Genomic DNA, 18,980 nt, shown 5'->3' with positions numbered 1-18,980 from the left:
GTGGCCCAGGCTGGAGTGCATTGGTGGGATGTTGGCTCACTGCAACCTCTGCCTCCTGGGTTCAAGCCATTCTCCTGTCTCAGCCTCCCAAGTAGCTGGGATTACAGGCATGTGCCACCATACCCGGCTAATTTTTTTTTTTTTTTTTTTTTTGAGACCGAGTCTTGTCCTGTCACCCAGGCTGGAGTGCAGTGGCGTGATGTCGGCTCAATGCAGCCTTTGCCTCGCGGGTTCAAGTGATTCTCCTGCCTCAGCCTCCTGAGTAGATGGGATTACAGGTACGCACCACCGTGCCCAGCTAATTTTTTGTATCTTTAGTAGAGATGGGGTTTCACCATGTTGGCCAGGCTGGTCTCAAACTCCTGACCTCAGGTGATCCGCCTGCCTTGGCCTCCCAAAGTGCTGGGATTACAGGTGTGAGCCGCTGCGCCCGGCCTGAAATTTTAATTGTGATTAAAAAACAAGTAAAATCTACTATTTCAGCCATTTTAATGTTTATAGTTCATTAGTGTTAAATATGTTCACATTGTTATGCAACCAATTTCTAGGACTTTCTCATTTTGCAAATCTGAAACTCTATACTCTTTAAACATTACCTCCCCGTTTCCCCTTCCCCTCAAGGCCCTGATAATAACCACATTCTGCTGTCTGTTTCCATGAATTTGACTACTTTAGATACCTCATGTAAGTGAAATCATATAGCATTTGCCTTTTTTGTGACTTGGCTTATTTCACTTAGCGTAATGACTGTAAGGTTCATCCATGTTGTGGCGTGTGACAGGCTTCTTCCCTTTTTACAGTTGAATTATATTCCATGGTATGTATATGCTACATTTTGTTTATCCATTCATCCATTGGTGAATATTTGGGGTTGCTTCAACCTCTTGGCTATTGTGCATGCTGTTATGAACACGAGTGTGTAAATATCTCCTTAAGATCCTGCTTTCAGTACCTTTGGATATGTACCGAGAAGTGAGACTGCTGGATCATATGGTAATTTTGTGTTTAATTTTTTCAGGAATTGGCTAAATTTTCCATAGCAGTTGTGCTGTTTTACAGTCCCACCAACAGTGCACAGGGGTTCCAGTTTCTCCGCATTCTCACCAGCATTTGTTATTTTCTATTTTTTTGATAGTAGTCATCCTAATTAATGAGCGTGAGGTGATACCTCATTGTGATTTTGATTTGCACTTCTCTAATGATTAGTGATGTTGAGCATCTTTTCTTATACTTAGCCATTTGTATATCATCTTTGGAGAAATCTCCAGTCAAGATCTTTGCCCATTTTTAAATTGAGTTATTTGGGTTTTTGTTGTTGGGTTGTAAGAGTTCTCTATATATTTTCAATATTAGCCTCTTGTCAGGTATGGTTTGCAAATATTTCTTCCCATTCTGTTGGTTGTTTTTTGACTCTTTGTGTCCTTTGATACATGAAAATTTTTTAAGTTGGAGGAGGTCATATTTGTCTATTTTTTGTTTTGTTGCCTGTGCTTTTGGCATCATATTCAAGAAATCATTGCCTACTCCTATGTCATTAAGTTTTCCCTCTATGTTTTTGTCTAGGAGTTTTATAGTTTTGGGTGTAATGTTCAGGCCTTTAATCCCCTTTGAGTTAATTTTTGTGTATGGTGTATGATAAGATTCCAACTTTACTCTTTTGCATGTGGATATCCGGTTTTCCCAGCACCATTTGCTGAAGAGACTGTCCCTGTCCCGTTGTGTGGTCTTAGCATTCTTGTCTAAGATCATTTCACTGTATATGCAAGAGTATCTTTTTTTTTTTTTTTTTTTTTTTTTTTGAGATGGAGTTTCGCTCTTGTTGCCCAGGCTGGAGTGCAATGGTGCAATTTCGGCTCACTGCAGCCTCCGCCCCCCAGGTTCAAGCAATTCTCCTGCCTCAGCCTCCAGGATAGCTGGGATTACAGGTACCCACCACCACGCCTGGCTAATTTTTTGTATTTTTAGTAGAGACGGTTTTCGCCATGTTGGTCAGGCTGGTCTCGAACTCCTGACCTCGTGATCCACCTGCTTCGGCCTCCCAAACCTTAAACAATTTGATGTACTCTAAGGCACCCCTTGAGTAGCACTGGTACCTTAGGGGCCCTCAGTGCACAGTTTGGGAGCCATGGGGATAAGCAAATCTTGTACAATCTTGTTTCTTTCCTTTCTTTGAGGATATGGGAATTCAAATATGGGAATTGTATATTGCCAAATTTTCACTTCTTTTGATGTGCTGCCTTTTTTTCTTCTTGAGTCGTCTTTGGCTCCTTTTTGGCTTCTCTTCCTATGGTCTAATTCTTGAACTTTCCTTTACCAGTGAATATGCATTTTTCTCTAAAGCAGCACTTCTTAGTAATAGTGCCTTCGTTAGCTACATGGCAGTTTTCAGTACATGTAGGGAATATAATATCTATTCCTTGTGCATCCAGACAAAAAATAGGCACAGGCATGGAAGTTAGGATATCAGAATTCTAAGACTGGTTGTTGCCAGGCATTGATGGAGGTCAGCTGCATATACAGCCCATGGTGCATTAGAGTGCACCATCTGAGTGGATTTCTACCTTTCTGATTGCTTCCCTTTACATGCAGTAACCCCTTTCTCACTAGAACCTTGCAAGCTGTGTGCCTGTGTGCCAGACTAGGCCCTTCTCTGATGCTGCTTGGGTCCCTGGGTGATGAGCAGGTTATCTCCACTTGGCTCCCCATCGCTTACCCAGCCTCATGAGCATGAGCTCACAACTGTGGCTTAGCATTAGTCTGCTAGATTGCGTTTCACAGGAGCTCTTATGCACAGATCCTTCCTTCTTCTTTCCCTCTGTCCCTTGGCATTACTTCCAGCTGAACCCTTGCTTTCCTGATTACTTGTCAGCCTTTTAGGATTTACTCATGGAGTCTTCTAAAACAAAGAGGCAACTGGGGATCTCCTGGTGTGCAGATTGTGAATTTGAAGAAGTTGTCATACTATCACCTAGTCTTTATTTGTCCATTTGCATTTGTGCTTTCCTGTCAGCACAAGTAGATAGAGTAACATGTGATTGTGCTACTGTGTGGCCAGGCTGCCTCATCTTTCAAGTATTTCATATGGGTCCAAGATGACGGTCCACACAGAGAATGTTGTGAATTGTAGGCCCTAGTGAAGGTGAGGAAGATAGGCTGGAGACTCAGGACATACATAGACTTTCCCTCTCCTTACCTTGGACTCAGGGAGTTGAGTGATGGTTAAATATTGGTGTTAATATTAAGTTTTACAGGAAAATGGCTGCAGTTGTCTTAGCTAGCTGGAGATCTGGAATTTGTCCAGGGAAGACTTTCTAGACTCTGAGCAAGTCTGCTTGCAGGTCCTGTCCAGAGACTATCTGAGATAACGTTTGCAGAACACCGTCCATGGCTGTTCATGTCCTCATGCTGGTAGGGGGAGGAACCAGAGGTGTTAGAGAAGGCAGCTGAGATTACCTGAGAGAGGCGCTTAGAATTATGAGGTTGCTAAGTTTACTTCTTTGGGTACCTTTATTTAGCTTCTTCCCTTCAGAGATTACCCAGTACAGGAAAAATTTTAGAGCTTGATAATGTGTATTTAAAAAAAAATTCCCTGATGTACTTTAGCAGGGAATGAATGCTTCAAAAACTCTGTTTACTTACTAAATTGAAACAATAAAAAAAATGGCATTTATTCATTCACATTCTGCTAATTGATGACTGTGTTGGTTATTCTGTTGTTAAGGAACTTGAGTTGTCAGACCTGTGAGTGCACTGGCTTGCAGACACCAGAGCTGATTAGTGAAGTACTGTTAAGCTGTTTTAAGTGGTAGTAGAGGGTTTGTGTTTTTGGGATTTTTGTTTGTTTGTTTTTAGGATGTAGATAAACTGAAGAATCCGATGTGTAGATATTAAAAACATTCATTATTGTATTTAAAGATACTAAATGGAAATACCTAAATAAAAATGTATATAGAGAACTCATAGAAGCACACTAAATGGTGTATCATTAGGAATTCCACTTGGCTGTAAACCACAGGGTCCTAACTATAGCGTGGTTGAACACTTAAAGGTTTTCTCACATGAAGAAAAGTCACGATAAACAGTTGTTTCCTTGGTTTCTGTGGCTCAAGGAGGTTACGTGTCTTCAGGTCTTTTGGCCTTTTTTTTGTGGTTCAAAGGTATCTGCCGAAGCTCCAGCAAGTATGCTCACATTTTGAGCAGGAAGAATGAGTAGAATACTTCTGCTTATATCTCACTGACCAAGAAAGACATATGGTTATCCTTGGCTGCAAGGGAGTCTGGGATATGCTGCAATTAATTGGGCATATTATTGCCACTAATAAAATTTAAGTTATTTTTTAGTAAGACATAAAGGCTGAATGGATATTGGGAAAGCAGCTAACATCTCCACTACAAAAGTGTTTTATATTTCTTTTTACTTTGAAATAAATCATCTCTCTTAGGGCTCAGTGTTATCTCTGATATGTTTTAAGATATGTTGTAAAGTGAATTGAAAGTGATATAAGGACATTCTATTTCTGAACTTATGAAAAGTGAGGAAAGAGGCTATTAAAAGAAACCAAATACTGACACTATAAAATGTGGACGTCAGATGAGTTGCATGCTTTGAGAGTTTGTGCAAGGTGTTCTCCTTCATAAACTCAGAGCTCTTTGGGAATGCTTACAGCATTCATGACTTTTGCAAACATTCCAGTCATCTTTGTTGTTGAACTTCCTGTTCTTTTATCCAGCATATTTTCCTGGATATTTTTTCTCTCACATAGTAATGAATAGCAGAATGTGAGTGGATGAAACAGTTTTGCTGACCTGTGGACTTTTCCTGTTGTTGTAAAGGAACTTTTTTCCAGGTTATTATAATTCTTAGTGCTCAATAGGCATATGAATGCCAGGAGTTTTTTAGATAATAAATGTGATTTTTTTGGCTTTATATATTTTTTTAACAAGATCATTTCTTATTAAGGTAGTGGAGTGACCATTTGGCTCTTTCTGGAATTTTCTCTAAATATAACTAATGGGTCAAATGAAAGAAAAACAGTCCTACCACTGTTTCTTTCCTTTTTCAATAAACTATGATTGCAGGCAGTGTCAGCCTACTGTGTCACCTCACAGCGAAACAGCACCAATTCCAGTTCCTACTCAAATAAGGAATTATCAGCGCATAGAGCAGAATCTTACATCTACTGCCAGCTCAGGCACAAATGTACATGGTTCTCCAAGGTAAGTTAGTAGCTTTTTTCTTGCTTAATTCTTTTTCTTCTCCTTTAAAAAAAATCTTATTGCTATTGGAAGATATGTTACTTTCTGTGGCATAGTTAGTCTCTTACATGTGTGTATAATGGAAATGCACAAAATTGAATAATAAAGTTTTATAATTGATCAATTTAAATGATATTTAAGCTTAGCTTGATAATATAGTATGATATGTATATATTTGTGTATGTATTTATATATGTTAAGTATACATGTGTATAGATACATATACTTAAAAAGTATACTTTTAAGAATTGAGGAAGAACTTATTAAAAAATGAAATCCCACCAGTTGTAGCAGATTATTTACATATTGTTTACTTTTCCCCCATCCTGAGACCTTACTAAGATCATATTAAAGGAAGAACAAAGGTACAAGTCCACAAAAACAAGTGAAATAAGAATAGATTATTCTTTTTTTTTCTTTTTCTTTTCCTTTTTTTTTTTGTGCTTTAGAGACGGGGTCTCACTACATTGACCAGGCTGGTCTTGAACTCCTGGCTTCAAGCGATCCTCCCGTCTCAGCCTCCCAAAGTGCTGGGATTACAGGCATGAGCCAACCACGCCTGGCCAAGCATAGATTATTCTTATTCTATTCAGTGAGAGAGAGAGTTCAGTAAATTTCTGGAAAACAGAAGGGGATAGAAGAATGGTACTTGATTTAGCATGGCAGATGTAAGTATGCATATAATCAGGGATTCTGACATAAGGAGAATCACTGTGCCCCACAGTACCCTCAGAGAGACCTAAATCTCAGAGAACTCGATAGAGTGGAGGGAGGAAATAGCACTTTGACTTCTGGTAACTAATTCTACATATATGTATGTCATGGATATACTCTACATATACAGGCCTCTCCTGTGTATGAAATTGCATTTACACAAAGTTGTTAACTGTTACGATACCAAAGGATGAAAAATAAGCCAAGTGGCCACCAGTAATGAACTAATTTATTATGATCCATCTCTGATAATGGAATATTACACACCTTCCATTCCACAAAGAGTGAAGGAGTTCCCTCTGTGCCAAGATAGAAAGATTTCCAAGTTATACTATAAAATGAAAAAAGTAAAGTGATTAACAGTATATCGTGCAGTAGTTCTCAAAGTTTAGTCTGTGGATCCCTTCAGAGGGTCCATGAGGTCAAAACTATTTTCGTAATAAAAATTAGACGTTATTTGTTTTTTTCATTATATTGATACATGCACTGATAGTACAAAAAGCAAAGATGGATAAAGTTATTGGTACCTTTGCCTGAATCAGGGTGGTGGTACCCAAACAGTACTATTAGTCTTTGTATTCTTCTCCACTACACACTTGCAGTACAAAGGAATGTCCGTAATGAGGCAGTAAAAATTAATATTTTTCTTTGAAAATCTCAATCTTTGAGTGAGATGTGCACATAAAGCACTTTTGCTGCATATTAGAGTAGTTATCTTAGGAAAAGCACTGTATGATTGTTCCAGTTCCAAGCTGAACTAGCTGCTTTGTCATAGAGTACCCTTTTTACCTTAAAAAATGGCTGATAAACCATGGTTATAGGTATCAAGCAGCCATTCTGTAAAAAATGGTAAGTCTTTCCACTTTGAAGAAAACAAGTGATGATAAATATCAATGATAAAACTTGAGCATTTAAGCAAAAATTAGAATGTTGGAAAAATTCAGTGGTGAATACAAGTTTGACAGCTTCTGTTATATTTTGACACGTGTTTCTTTTAAAATTGAGGGTGATATTTTGTTATGAATATGACTTTTTGATATTGTTTAATGTATCAGTATTGGAATATCTGCATAACTCAGTGAACCAACATTTTCCAAATTACTGAATGGTTAAAAAAAATGCACAGGTAAAAGTTTCATTCAAAGTGCAAGATTCTTTGCAAAAGAATGGAGTCTCACATAATGGAGTATGAGTTCATTAATGTGGTTTCAGATCCACATTGCAGCCAACCTTTTAGCAACGACCACTTGATGAGTTTTGGTGTAGTGTCAAAGAAACATGTCACAGTTAACCTGAAAAGGCTACCAAAATATTCCTTCCTTTCACAGTTGCACATCTGTGGAAGGCTGGATCCTCTTCATATTCTTCACTCAAAATAATGTATCTTACAACAGATTGAATGCAGAAGCAATTATGAGAATCCAAATGTCTTCTGTGAGCCATTAGAAATTTATAAAAATATAAAATAATGCCATGCTTCTTACTAATTTATTTTGTTTTGGAAAATATGCTTATTTTTCATAATCTTATATTACATGGAATAAGCTTATTAATGAGTTAATTCTTAAAAATTCTCAGCTTAATTATGAATACAGTAAATATCAATAGATATAAGTTACATAAACAGAACTCTCTGGGGTCTTTAGTAATTTTTAAGAGTATAAAGAGGACCTGAGACCAAAAGGATTCAAAATGGTTGGTATGTAATATATCACCTTTGGTGTTAAAACGTGGTGAAAAGGAGTATATATTTAGTTTGTTTTGTATATGCATTAAAGAACTCTGGAAGGATGCACTGGAAACTAAGAATCATGGTAACCTTTTGAACAGAATTGGGGAAGTGTTGGGAATTAGGCAGATAGAATAGAAAAATGAGTGGTAGACCTCACTCTTTCTATGCATCTTATAATTGTTCCATGTGACTGTATTACATATTTTTGAAAACTACTCCGTGGCATATTGTTAGGAAGTTTCAGAAAATGCAGGAATAAAAAGAGAGTTCTAGAACCTTTTATAGAAGGAATAATTTACTTTTCAGATCTGCAGTGGTACGAAGGTCCAACACCAGCCCCATGGGCTTCCTCCGGCTGGGATCATGTTCCCCGGTGCCAGCAGACACAGCACAGACAGTTGGACGAAGGCTCTCGACTGGGTCTTCTAGGCCTTACTCACCTTCCCCTTTGGGTAAGTAGAGTTTAAAAACAGTTGTTTTCAACCTTTTTTTCACTGTAATAAATCTGACGTGACACATTTTCTTTAGGACATTTGGCTCATGATGGCAGTGATTCTTTGCTGATGATTGGAGGCCATATCCCGTCCCTCCATCTTTACCCCAATCCCAACTCCCTCTTTTCTTTTCTTTTTTTCTTTTTCTTTTTCTTTCTTTATTTGAGACAAGGTCTCACTCTGTCGCCCAGGCTGGAGTGCAGGGGCATGATCTCGGCTCACTGCAGCCTCTGCTTCCCGGGTTTAAAGGATCTTTTCACCTCAGTCTCCCAAGTAGCTGGAACTACAGGCGCATGCCACCACACCCAGCTAATTTTTTTTATTTTTTTATTTTTATAGAGACAAAGTTTCACTATGTTACCCAGGCTGGTCTCGAGCTCCTGGGCTCAAGCATCCACTCGCCTTGGGCTTCCAAAGTGCTGGGATTATATGTGTGATCCACTGTGCCCAGCCCCAACTTCTTTTTGAGAATCTCTGTATAAATTTGTTAGGATCTCTACTGGAAATACAATAATATAAATGTAACTTATGTATAAAAAATATCTCCTTTGGGATTGGGCTCTAAATGCAAAGTCAGAAACCCTAGGTTGAAGTGCATAAAATGCCTTTTCTACTTATCACTCATAAGGATTACTGTATAGCAGCTCTGGGTCACAATTACCAGAAACCTTCCAGTTTTGGTAGGCATGTGGTGACAGCTTCGTTTTATAGATCTTCCCACTCCTCCTGGTACTGTAATAAGGAGAATACCAATACAAACAAAACACCAGAAACAAGAAAAACCCTACCAAAAGGAAAAACAAACCATGTACCATATCTTCATTGAAACCAGGAGACAGAAATAAAAGCTCAAACTCCAGAAATATGTGTGAGAGAGCGAAAGCCATTGCGACTACAGCAGCTGTATGAGAGGCAGCATTGAGGTGGTGGGAAGAACAGGTGGTGCAGATAGGGCCTGGGGGTGGCAAATCTCAAAACTGCAAAAAAGGGGCCCCAGGAGAGGGCCCCACCTTCAGTCAGAACTGCTGAAGTAACACTAAGATGGAACAGGAAGAAGTCTCCAGAGACAAAAAGAGAAGGGCTTTCCTCAGGAGCCCTATTTAAAACAAGACAAAACACACAATGATAGTGTTAAGAAAAAGAAAAAAGTTTAAATTGCCACATTACCTGTTGCAATGGTTTCAAAGCTGTTTTTAGATGAAAAATCTTTAAATAAAATTTTGGCTCTTTCTCACCCCTGTAGCAGCCCCTGAGGTACTTCAAGGTCTCCAAAGACAAGGTCCAAATCTCATCCTTGCACACAAGGATAAAGCCCTTCCCTAAGGATCTGATCTCTGCCCGCTGCCTGATCCCTTGGAATGAGCCCTCTTGATATAGACATATGTTTCTCATCTGCTTAAACTCCCTGAAGCCTTCCCTAACTCTCTCGCTCTGTGTTAGTTTTCATTCTCAGAGAAATGGATGCATAGAACATATTAGATATACAAGAGAGTGACTTGGGGAAACTTCTCTGAAGAATAAAGGGGAGGAGCAGGAGGAAGCAGGGAGGGCCCTCAGACCAAGACATAGGTCCAACACCTGGAAAAGGAGGGCAGGAAGGAGGAAGAGCTGGTCAGGAAGAGTCTCAGACTGTGGTGTAGGTCTAAGAAGGTTTCAGCCAGACTGAAGGAGTAGCCCCAAGCACCGGATTGTCTTGTTAGAGGAATTCCCTGACCCGCTTCAACAAGCCTGAATTAGTGCCCCACCATATGCAGTCATTGGCTGGGAACAGCCCTGGGGGAAGCCTAGCCTTGGCACCAGTGTAGTAGATCCAGAGGGACTGCAGCTGGGGCTGTCTGTTAGCTGTGCCCTGCAGCTCCACAAGCCCGGACACTTTGTACAAACTCTTTGTACTTACCTGTCTTATGGACATACCTGTTAGGAGCATTTATTTGTTTATGTGGTTTTTCTTCCCCTAATGTTCTTATTTCAAGGCAGATTATATGATACTTTTTATCTTAGTGTGCAGCACCCAGCAGATTCGTTGTCCGGTAAATGTTAGTTGAACTAAACGTTTGTTACTTAAAATTTTCTAACCAGTAATTTACTGTGCAATTTGTGCATGTGTTGCCTGTTGCCATCTTTTATTGGTTTTTGATCATTTTTCTTCCTTTCCCCATTTTTTTTTTTTTTTTTTTTTTTTTGTAGTTGGTACCATTCCTGAGCAATTCAGTCAGTGCTGCTGTGGGCATCCTCAGGGCCATGACTCCAGGAGTAGAAACTCCTCAGGTAGGAGAATGTATTTGGTTTATTAATAATTTGAATTGTATTATAAATGGATTTGAGTTGTGTTTTTCTAGTCTTATCAAAGAACAGAATTGATATGAAATATCTCCTCTGCCATCCTGATTTTTAGAATCTTGGTCTAATGTGGTTTAATATGTCATAAAGCTAATCTAATACCTCCTTTTGGATATGAGATTCCTTAATGAAAGTAAGTCTTAGGAATTAAATAACTTGGCTAAGTTTTGGTTATTTTCACATAGATAATGAAAATTATTTATGGAGTGAAATTTTATTACTTTAATACTATTGACTAGTAATACTTTTTTTTTTTTTTGAAATGGAGTCTCGCTCTGTCGCCCAGGCTGGAGTGTAGTGGCACGATCTTGGCTCACTGCAACCTCCGCCTCCTGGGCTCAAGCAATTCTTCTGCCTCAGCCTCCCAAGTAGCTGGGACTACAGGTGAGCGCCACCATGCCCGGCTAATTTTTGTATTTTTAGTAGAGACGGGGTTTCACCATATTGGCCAGGCTAGTCTCGAACTCCTGACCTTGTGATCCACCTGCCTCAGCCTCCCAAAGTGCTGGGATTACAGGTGTGAGCCACCATGCCCAGCTGATTAATACCATTTTTGGTAAGAGCCATGAGTCAGCATCAGATAAAATAATACAGATTTTTAAAATTATATAATATATATTTGCCTGAAAAGATATGTATGAATCGTGGCTTTATAAGTTAAATTCTATTGTATGGATATTTAAGGAGTTGGCCAGTTAAAGGACTCCTGTGTTACTTAGAAAAGCACTCTTTAACAAAGCTTAAATAACTTTATTCAGACCATAAGATTTTAACACAAATTTATTTTTATAAAGGGCAGTAAAGTTAAATATCAGGTTTGGAAAGAGATGAAGCCAGGAGTGGTCAGTAGCAAAGCTTCTGTTGGTTTCTGTTTTTAGAAGAATGATGGTTAGGTCACTAAGAATATTTGCATGCCCTTTATGTTATTCTTGATAGTTTGGCTTCTAAGAAACTCCAAAGATTGTGTAACTGGAGTCAAGGATTAGTGGACCTTGGGTTGGAAACAACAAGGTTTGTAGCGGGGGAAAGGGGACCTCCTAGGCTCTTGATTTGGTGTCCCCTGAAGAGGCAAGGATATCTGCAGGCAAGTATTTTCTTTGTGAGAATATGGATGCTTTTGGTTTTAAGTGTGTAATTTAATGGACAAAGTACAGAAAATCCACATGCTTGTTATTTTTACACAAAGTAAAATCTCAGAAAGGTCTGTTATCTTCTTTCCTACACGTTATATATATTTGTTTATTTTGTTTTTTTTTGAATAAGGAGTTATTTTGGGTTAGTTTGAGTTTTCTTTTAGTTGCTGAGAAAAGAGAATAATTACATATATTTATCCAGACTAAAAATCATCCTGTTCAATGTAGGCTTTTGTTGTATTCATTAACTTTAATCATTAACAATATTGTTCTCTTTGGTGCTAATCAGACCTTGCATTAATCTGAGTTATTTGCTACCTGCTGATTAAAAACAGCTAATAACCCATAATCATTAAATTCTGTCTCCTGAGAATATGAACAATGGACTTGTTTTGCAAAGGATGACAGAAAAATAGTCTCTTGCCAAGTAAATCACTTTTAGAATGTCTTATGAAAAATATCAGAATTCTCATTTTAAAAATTGTCTTCTTAATTTTTACATTTTTGCACTGCACTTCTTCACTTCAGGTTAATGTTAGATTTGTTTTCTTGTTAGGTTCTCCAGTGCCACAAGCTCAGTCACCACAGTCTCTCTTATTGGGTGCTAGACTGCAGAGCGCCCCCACCCTCACTGACATCTATCAGAACAAGCAGAAGCTCAGAAAACAGCACTCTGACCCCGTGTGCCCATCCCATACTGGGGCTGGGTACAGCTACTCGCCTCAGCCCAGTCGGCCTGGCAGCCTTGGAACTTCTCCCACCAAGCACTTGGGGTCCTCTCCACGGAGTTCTGACTGGTTCTTTAAAACTCCTTTGCCAACAATCATTGGCTCTCCTACTAAGGTTTGTTTATTAAACCCTTTTGTAGGTCAGGAACTGGTATAGTACTTTATGGAAAGGATTCATTATGAGAATAGCTATAATTTATTTATTTTATTTTTTGAGATAGTCTTGCTTTGTCGCCCAGGCTGGAGTGCAGTGGCGCAACCTCAGCTCACCACAACCTCCACCTCCCAGGTTCAAACAATTCTGGTATCTCAGCCTCCTGAGTAGCTGGGATTACAGGCATGTGCCACCATGCCCAGCTAATTATTTTTGTATTTTTAGTAGGGACAGGATTTCACCATGTTGGCCAGGCTGGTCTTTAACTCCTAACCTCAAGTGATCCGCCTGCCTCAGTCTCCCAAAATGCTGGAATTACAGGTATGAGCCACTGCTCCTGGACAATAATAGCTATAATATAATGAGCACTTTCTATGTACCAGACGCAGCGTAAGTACTTTACTTGCAGAATGCTTTTTGTGTATGATCCCATTTAATCCTGAAAAAAGGAAGTTGAGGCTTAGAGAGTTTATATGAATTGTGCAAGGTCACACAAGCTGTAAATAGAGCTGCCAGTGTTTGAATCTGGGTTCGACTGACTCCAGAGTCTATACTCCTGCCAGGTCTGACCCGCAGACCCTGACCAAGCAATGGATGAAAAAATGCACTCCGAAACAGATATCCAGTGAAGGAGTGGGCTAGGGGACTGGGCCGTTCACAGAAAGAGTTGTAGCAGCCACAGCCCTGACCTGCTGGTGCTGCAGGCATTTATTTAGTACAGAGTTAATGACAAAGGCCTTGAGTCAACATACTTGTACGTAATTGTGCATGGATGATTAAAGGCCAGGTTCCAAGGCCTAAGTAAACTAAATTATCTAGATCAGTTTTTTAACATCCGCTTGTTATCTAACCTAAGCTTTCAGGCACCAGATAAGAGAATCTGGCTGCCTTCAGCCAAATCCTAATTTTTGTAAAACCTCCCAGCCTTCCAGGAAGGTTTGCATCTTTCTACAATTTTTCCTACCACCCTGACCTATCTCCTACATACTCCTGACTACTGGGTCACACAAGCCTGCCAGTACTGAATAGTTCATGCATCGTATTAACTAGTTTACATATATGTGTCTCTTTAGACCACAGCTCCTTTCAAAATCCCTAAAACGCAAGCATCTTCCAACCTGTTAGCCTTGGTTACTCGTCATGGGCCTGCTGAAGAACAGTCCAAAGATGGGAATGAGCCACGGGAATGTGCCCATTGCCTCTTAGTGCAAGGAAGTGAGAGGCAGCAGGCCGAGCAGCAGAGCAAGGCAGTGTTTGGCAGGTAAAAGACTGTTTCCATTCTAGCATTAAACATGAAAACTGTAATAGTAAAACAGATTTCTGTTATAAAAGCAGCAAGACTACATTAGTGTAGTGAGTGATTTATGCCATGTGGTTATTAATATGTACTGCATACATTTAGAATCTCTGAAAACCACAAATGCTTCCTGTAACTGTGTAGGTACATAGTTCTTCCTGAACTTTTTGAATATTCTATTTCTGTCCTGTATTTGTATTATTGAAGTTTATCTCGACCCTGAATTGTTTGGTATCTATTTCTTGTTTCCTCATTCTCTAACTTCCTATTAACCCTTCTAGTTTTAAAAAGTGTACTTTTCCTTTATTAAAAACATCACCATTCTTTTTAGATCTGTCAGTACTGGGAAGTTATCAGATCAACAAGGAAAGACTCCTATATGTCGACATCAGGGCAGCACAGACAGTTTAAGTACAGAACGACCAATGGATATAGGTAAGAAAAGTGTAGTTTCTTTTTAGGCAGGTAATTTGCTAGCATATGCATTAGTTTCTTACTGCTGTTGTAACAAATCATCACATGCTTGGTGGCATAAAACAACACAAATGTATTATTTTATAGTTCTGGATGCCATCCCTGTTCTCTCATCTTCCTTCTCAGTATCCCATTTAGAATAGGAGCTTATTCACTATCTTGATGAGCAGCAGCCTGTGAATTATTAATGGAAGGAGTTCTGACCAAGATTTTTTTTCTTTTTTTTTTCATCAGTAGGATAATACTGGTCGAAGTTGGCTTAAACCTACATGTACTCCTGAGCATTTACTTTACAGCAACTGGATTTTATAAAGACCCATATGTCACTGAGACCCCTGAACCTTTCGGAGTTGCTCCAGAGACTGTATGTTCGTGACCACCCATATATATCTAGATTACTTGGCCTGTGTGTCAAAAAAACAAAAACAAAATGCAGATTCTAGACTCTAATTCCATATTCCAGACTTGCTTGCTTAAATTTTCTGGGTTTTTTTTTTCCTTTGGGAGGTGAAGTCTCGCTCAGTCGCCCAGGTTGGAGGGCAGTGGTGCAATCTTGGCTCACTGCAAGCTCCGCCTCCCGGGTTCACACCATTCTCCTGCCTCAGCCTCCCAAGTAGTTGGGACTATAGGCGCCCGCCACTACACCTGGCTAATTTTTTTGTATTTTTAGTAGAGACGGGGTTTCACCGTGTTAGCCAGGATGGTCTTGATCTCCTGACCTCATGATCCGCCCATCTCGGCCTCCCAAAGTGTTCTGGGGGTTTTCAGGAATCAATATGTGTCATACACTCTGAGGTGATTATTGTGGACACCCAGATTTGAGAATCACTATTGTAATCTCCTTGTTTTTTTTTCTCTATGATTTTTTAATTTTACCCATGAGCATGCAAAGGAGGGAATATCTGAGCCAGCATGGTTTCTTTCTAATCCAAAGAGAATACTGTAGGATTTAATATTTCACTGTACTATCTTCTTCCCCACATAGTTTCTAAAGAGAAATCTGACGTAATTCTTACCCTTGTTCTCTATAGGTGAGGTGTGTTTTTGTCTTTGGCTTCTTTCAAAATTTTCTCTTTGTCTTTGATTCTCTGAAGTTTGAATATGATATGCTTAGGTGCAGATTTTTTCATATTCATTCTGCTTGGTGTTTTCTGTTTCCTAGGTCCGTGGTTTGGTTCTGTCATTAATTTTGGAAGTTTTTCAGCCATTACTACTTTGAATGTTTCTTCTGCTTCTCTCTCTCATTCTTCTGGTATTCCCATTAAGTATATGTTCCACTCTTACAGTTGGCCCATTGTTCTTAAAAGTCTCATGCTCTACTGACTGAGCTAGCTGGGCACTGGCTCCACTGTTCTTAGTCTGTTCTTTTTTTTTTCTTCTTTTCATTCTTCTTTCTCTTTGCTTTTTAGTTCAGGAAGATATTGACATATCTTCAATCTCACTGATTCTTTCCTTGGCAAAGTCCAGTCTACTAATGAGCCCATCAAAGGCATTCTTTGTTTCTGTTACTGTGATTTTGATTTTTAGCATTTCATTTTGACTCTGAGTTTCCATCCCTCTGTCTGTATTACCTATCTATTCTTGCATGTTGTCCACTTTTTCCATTAGAGCCCTTAGTATATTAATTATCATTACTTTAAATTCCCAGCGTGGTATTAAACAATTCCAGTATCTCTGCCATATGTGAGTCTGGTTCTGATGTTTGATTTGCTCTCTCTTTTCAAACTGTTCTTTTGCCTTTTAGCATGCCTTTTAATTGAGGCTGGGTATGATGTACTTTGTTTAAAAACTGAGTTAAATAGGCCTTTAGTGTGAGGTTTTTTGTTTATCTGGCCAGGAGTTAAGCTTTATTTAGTGTTTGCTGTAGCTGTAGGTATCAGAGGCTAAAATTTTCTCTGGTATCCTTGTTTTTGTCTCTCCTATTGTCTTTAGGTTTCCCTATACACTCCTTCTTAAATTGCATCTGGACCTTGCCTAACTCTGTATTTTTTTCCGAGAGTTTTATAATTCTAATTTTAAAAGTGTAAGATGTAGCTCTTACACTTACGTCTGTGGTCCAGTTTGACTTAATTTATATGGATGATGTGGTGAAGGGATCCAGCTTTACTCTTTTGGATGGGCTATTTGGTGGTCGTGGCACCATTGAAGACTATTCTTTCCCTGTTGTGTTGTTTTGCTAGCCTTGTCAAAAATCTGTTGACCATTGATAGGGTTAGGTTTTGTGTCCCTACCCAAATCTCATCTTGAATTGTATTTCCCATAATTTCCATGTGTGGGGAGAGACCAGGTGGAGGTAATTGAATCATGGGGGCAGTTTCCCCCATGATGTTCTCGTGATAGTGAGTTCTCACGAGATATGATGGTTTTATAAGGGGCTCTTCCCCCCTTTGCTCAGCATTTCTCCTTCCTGCTGCCTTGTCAAGAAAGTGCCTTGCTTCCCCTTTGCCTTCCACCGTAATTGTAAGTTTCCTGAGGCCTCCCCAGCCATGCTTAACTGTGAGTCAATTAAACCTCTTTCCTTTATAAATTTCCCAGTCTTGGGCAGTTATTTATAACAGTATGAAAACGAACTAATACAACTATAAATATGTTTATTTCTGGACTCTTAACTGTTTCATTGATCTATATGCCAATTTATGCTGGTACTATACTGCCTTGATTACTGTAGCTTTGTCTTAAGTTTTGAAATCAGGAAATAGGAGTTTTTCTTTTTTGTTCTTTTTCAAGATTGTTTTGGTTATTAGGGGTGCCTTGAGTTTCCATATGAATTTTTGCATCATCTTGTCAGTTTCTGTAGAGAGACTGGCTGGGTTTTTTTGGGTTTTTTTTGTTTTTTTTTTTTTTTTTTTTGAGACGGAGTCTCGCTCTGTTGCCCAGGCTGGAGTGCAGTGGCGCCATCTTGGCTCACTGCAAGCTCCGAGAGACTGGCCGGGTTTTTGGTGGAGATTGCATTATTAGATCACTTTAGTGAATATTGAAATCTGTCTTAGTCCATTTTGTGCTGCTATAACAGAACATCTGAGACTGCATAATTTATAATGAGCAGAAATTTACTTTCTTACCATTCTGGAGGCTGAAAGTCCAAGATCAAGGCACTTGATCTGGTGAGGGTCTTGCTGCATCATCACATAGTGGAAGGCAGAAGGGCAGAAGAGGGCTTGTCCTTTGACCTCAAGCCCTTTTATAATGGCATTAATCCATTCATAAGGGCTTTTGGGTCTTGTTTCCTCTTTTCTTAGTCTGGTCAAAGGTGTGTCAATTTCATTTATCTTTTCAATAAACTAGCTTTCATTTCCTTGATTTTGTGTATTGTTTTCTTAGTTTCAATTTCGTTTATTTGTGCCCTCATTTTTATTATCTCTTTTCTTCTAGTAATGTTAGGTTTGGTTTGCTCTTCCTTTGTAGTTCTTTAAGATGCATTGTTAGGTTATTTGAAGATTTCTTCTTTTTTGATGTGTAGGCACTTTTAGCTATAAATTTCCCTCTTAGTACTGCTTTCACTGTAATCCCATAGGTTTAGTATGTTGTGTTTCCATTATTATTTGTTTCAAGAAATTTTTCAATTTCCTTTCTTCATTGACCCACTGGTCATTCAGGAGCATACTGTTTAATTTCCATGTATTTATATAGTTTCCAAAATACCTCTTACTAATTTCTAGTTTTATTTCATGGTAGTCAGAGAAGATGCTTGATATTATTTCAAAAAAATTTTTTTTTTTTTTTTGTAAACAGGGTGTTGCTGGAGTGCAGTGGCACGATCTTGGTGCACTGCAATCTCCACCTCCCAGGTTCAAGCAATTCTTGTGCTTCAGCCTCCCTCGTTGCTGGGATTACAGGTGTGTACCACCTTGCCTGGCTAATTTTTATAATTTTTTTTTTTCTTTTTAGACAGAGTTTCACTCTGTTTCCCAGGCTGGAGTACATTAGTGCAATCTTGGCTCACTGTAACCACCTCCTCCTGGGTTCAAGTGATTCTCCTGCCTCAGCCTCTTGAGTAGTTGGAACCACAGGTGTGTGCCACCCATACCCAGCTAATTTTTGTATTTTTAGGAGAGACAGGGTTTCGCCATGTTGGCCAGGCTGGTCTGGAACTCCTGGCCTCATGTGATTTGCCCGTCTTGGCCTCCCAGAGTCCTGGGATTATAGGTGTGGGCCACTGCACCCACCTAATTTTTGTAATTTTAGTAGAGACAGGGTTTTGTCATGTTGGCTAGGCTGGTCTCGAACTCCTGGCCTCAAGTAATCTGCCCTCCTTGGCCTCCCAAAGTGCTGCAGCTACAGGTATGAGCCACTACACCTGGCCGTTGTTGTTGTTTAATGTTTTATGACTTGTTTTGTGACCTAACATATGAGAATGATCCATATGCTGAGAGCAATGTATATTCTGCAGCCATTGGGTGAAACGTTCTGTAAATATCAATTAGGTCCTACAGTGCAGATTAAGTCTGATGTTTCTTTGTTGATTTTCTGTCTGGATGATCTATCCAAGGGTGAAAGTGGGGTGTTGAAGTTTCCAGCTATTGTATTAGGGTCTATCTCTGTCTTTAGCTCTAACAATATTTGCTTTATATATCTGTATGCTCCAGTGTTGGGTGCGTATATATCTACAGTTGTCACATCCTCTTGCTGAATTGACCCCATTGTCATTATATAATGAC

The 18,980-nt window shown here is 39.2% G+C and overlaps 1 protein-coding gene across 2 annotated transcripts in view; it reads left to right on the top strand.

Moving 5' to 3' along the window:
• Positions 1-18,980, top strand: part of ULK2 (unc-51 like autophagy activating kinase 2) — a 105,728-nt gene that overhangs the window by 65,166 nt on the left and 21,582 nt on the right. For both annotated transcript variants that reach the window (XR_004033273.1, XM_030827287.1), the window contains exons 15-20: positions 5,080-5,217; positions 8,009-8,154; positions 10,384-10,464; positions 12,226-12,512; positions 13,625-13,812; positions 14,180-14,283. Coding sequence is in view for 1 of the 2 variants with exons in the window: in XM_030827287.1 (XP_030683147.1) it covers positions 5,080-5,217; positions 8,009-8,154; positions 10,384-10,464; positions 12,226-12,512; positions 13,625-13,812; positions 14,180-14,283 (944 nt within the window). In the remaining variant the exon portion in view is untranslated. The remainder of the gene's footprint in view (positions 1-5,079; positions 5,218-8,008; positions 8,155-10,383; positions 10,465-12,225; positions 12,513-13,624; positions 13,813-14,179; positions 14,284-18,980) is intronic.

The sequence above is a fragment of the Nomascus leucogenys genome, chromosome 14 (assembly GCF_006542625.1).
Source record: "Nomascus leucogenys isolate Asia chromosome 14, Asia_NLE_v1, whole genome shotgun sequence".
NCBI classification, from domain to species: Eukaryota; Metazoa; Chordata; class Mammalia; order Primates; family Hylobatidae; genus Nomascus; species Nomascus leucogenys.
This window is presented reverse-complemented; position numbering and strand designations above follow the sequence as displayed.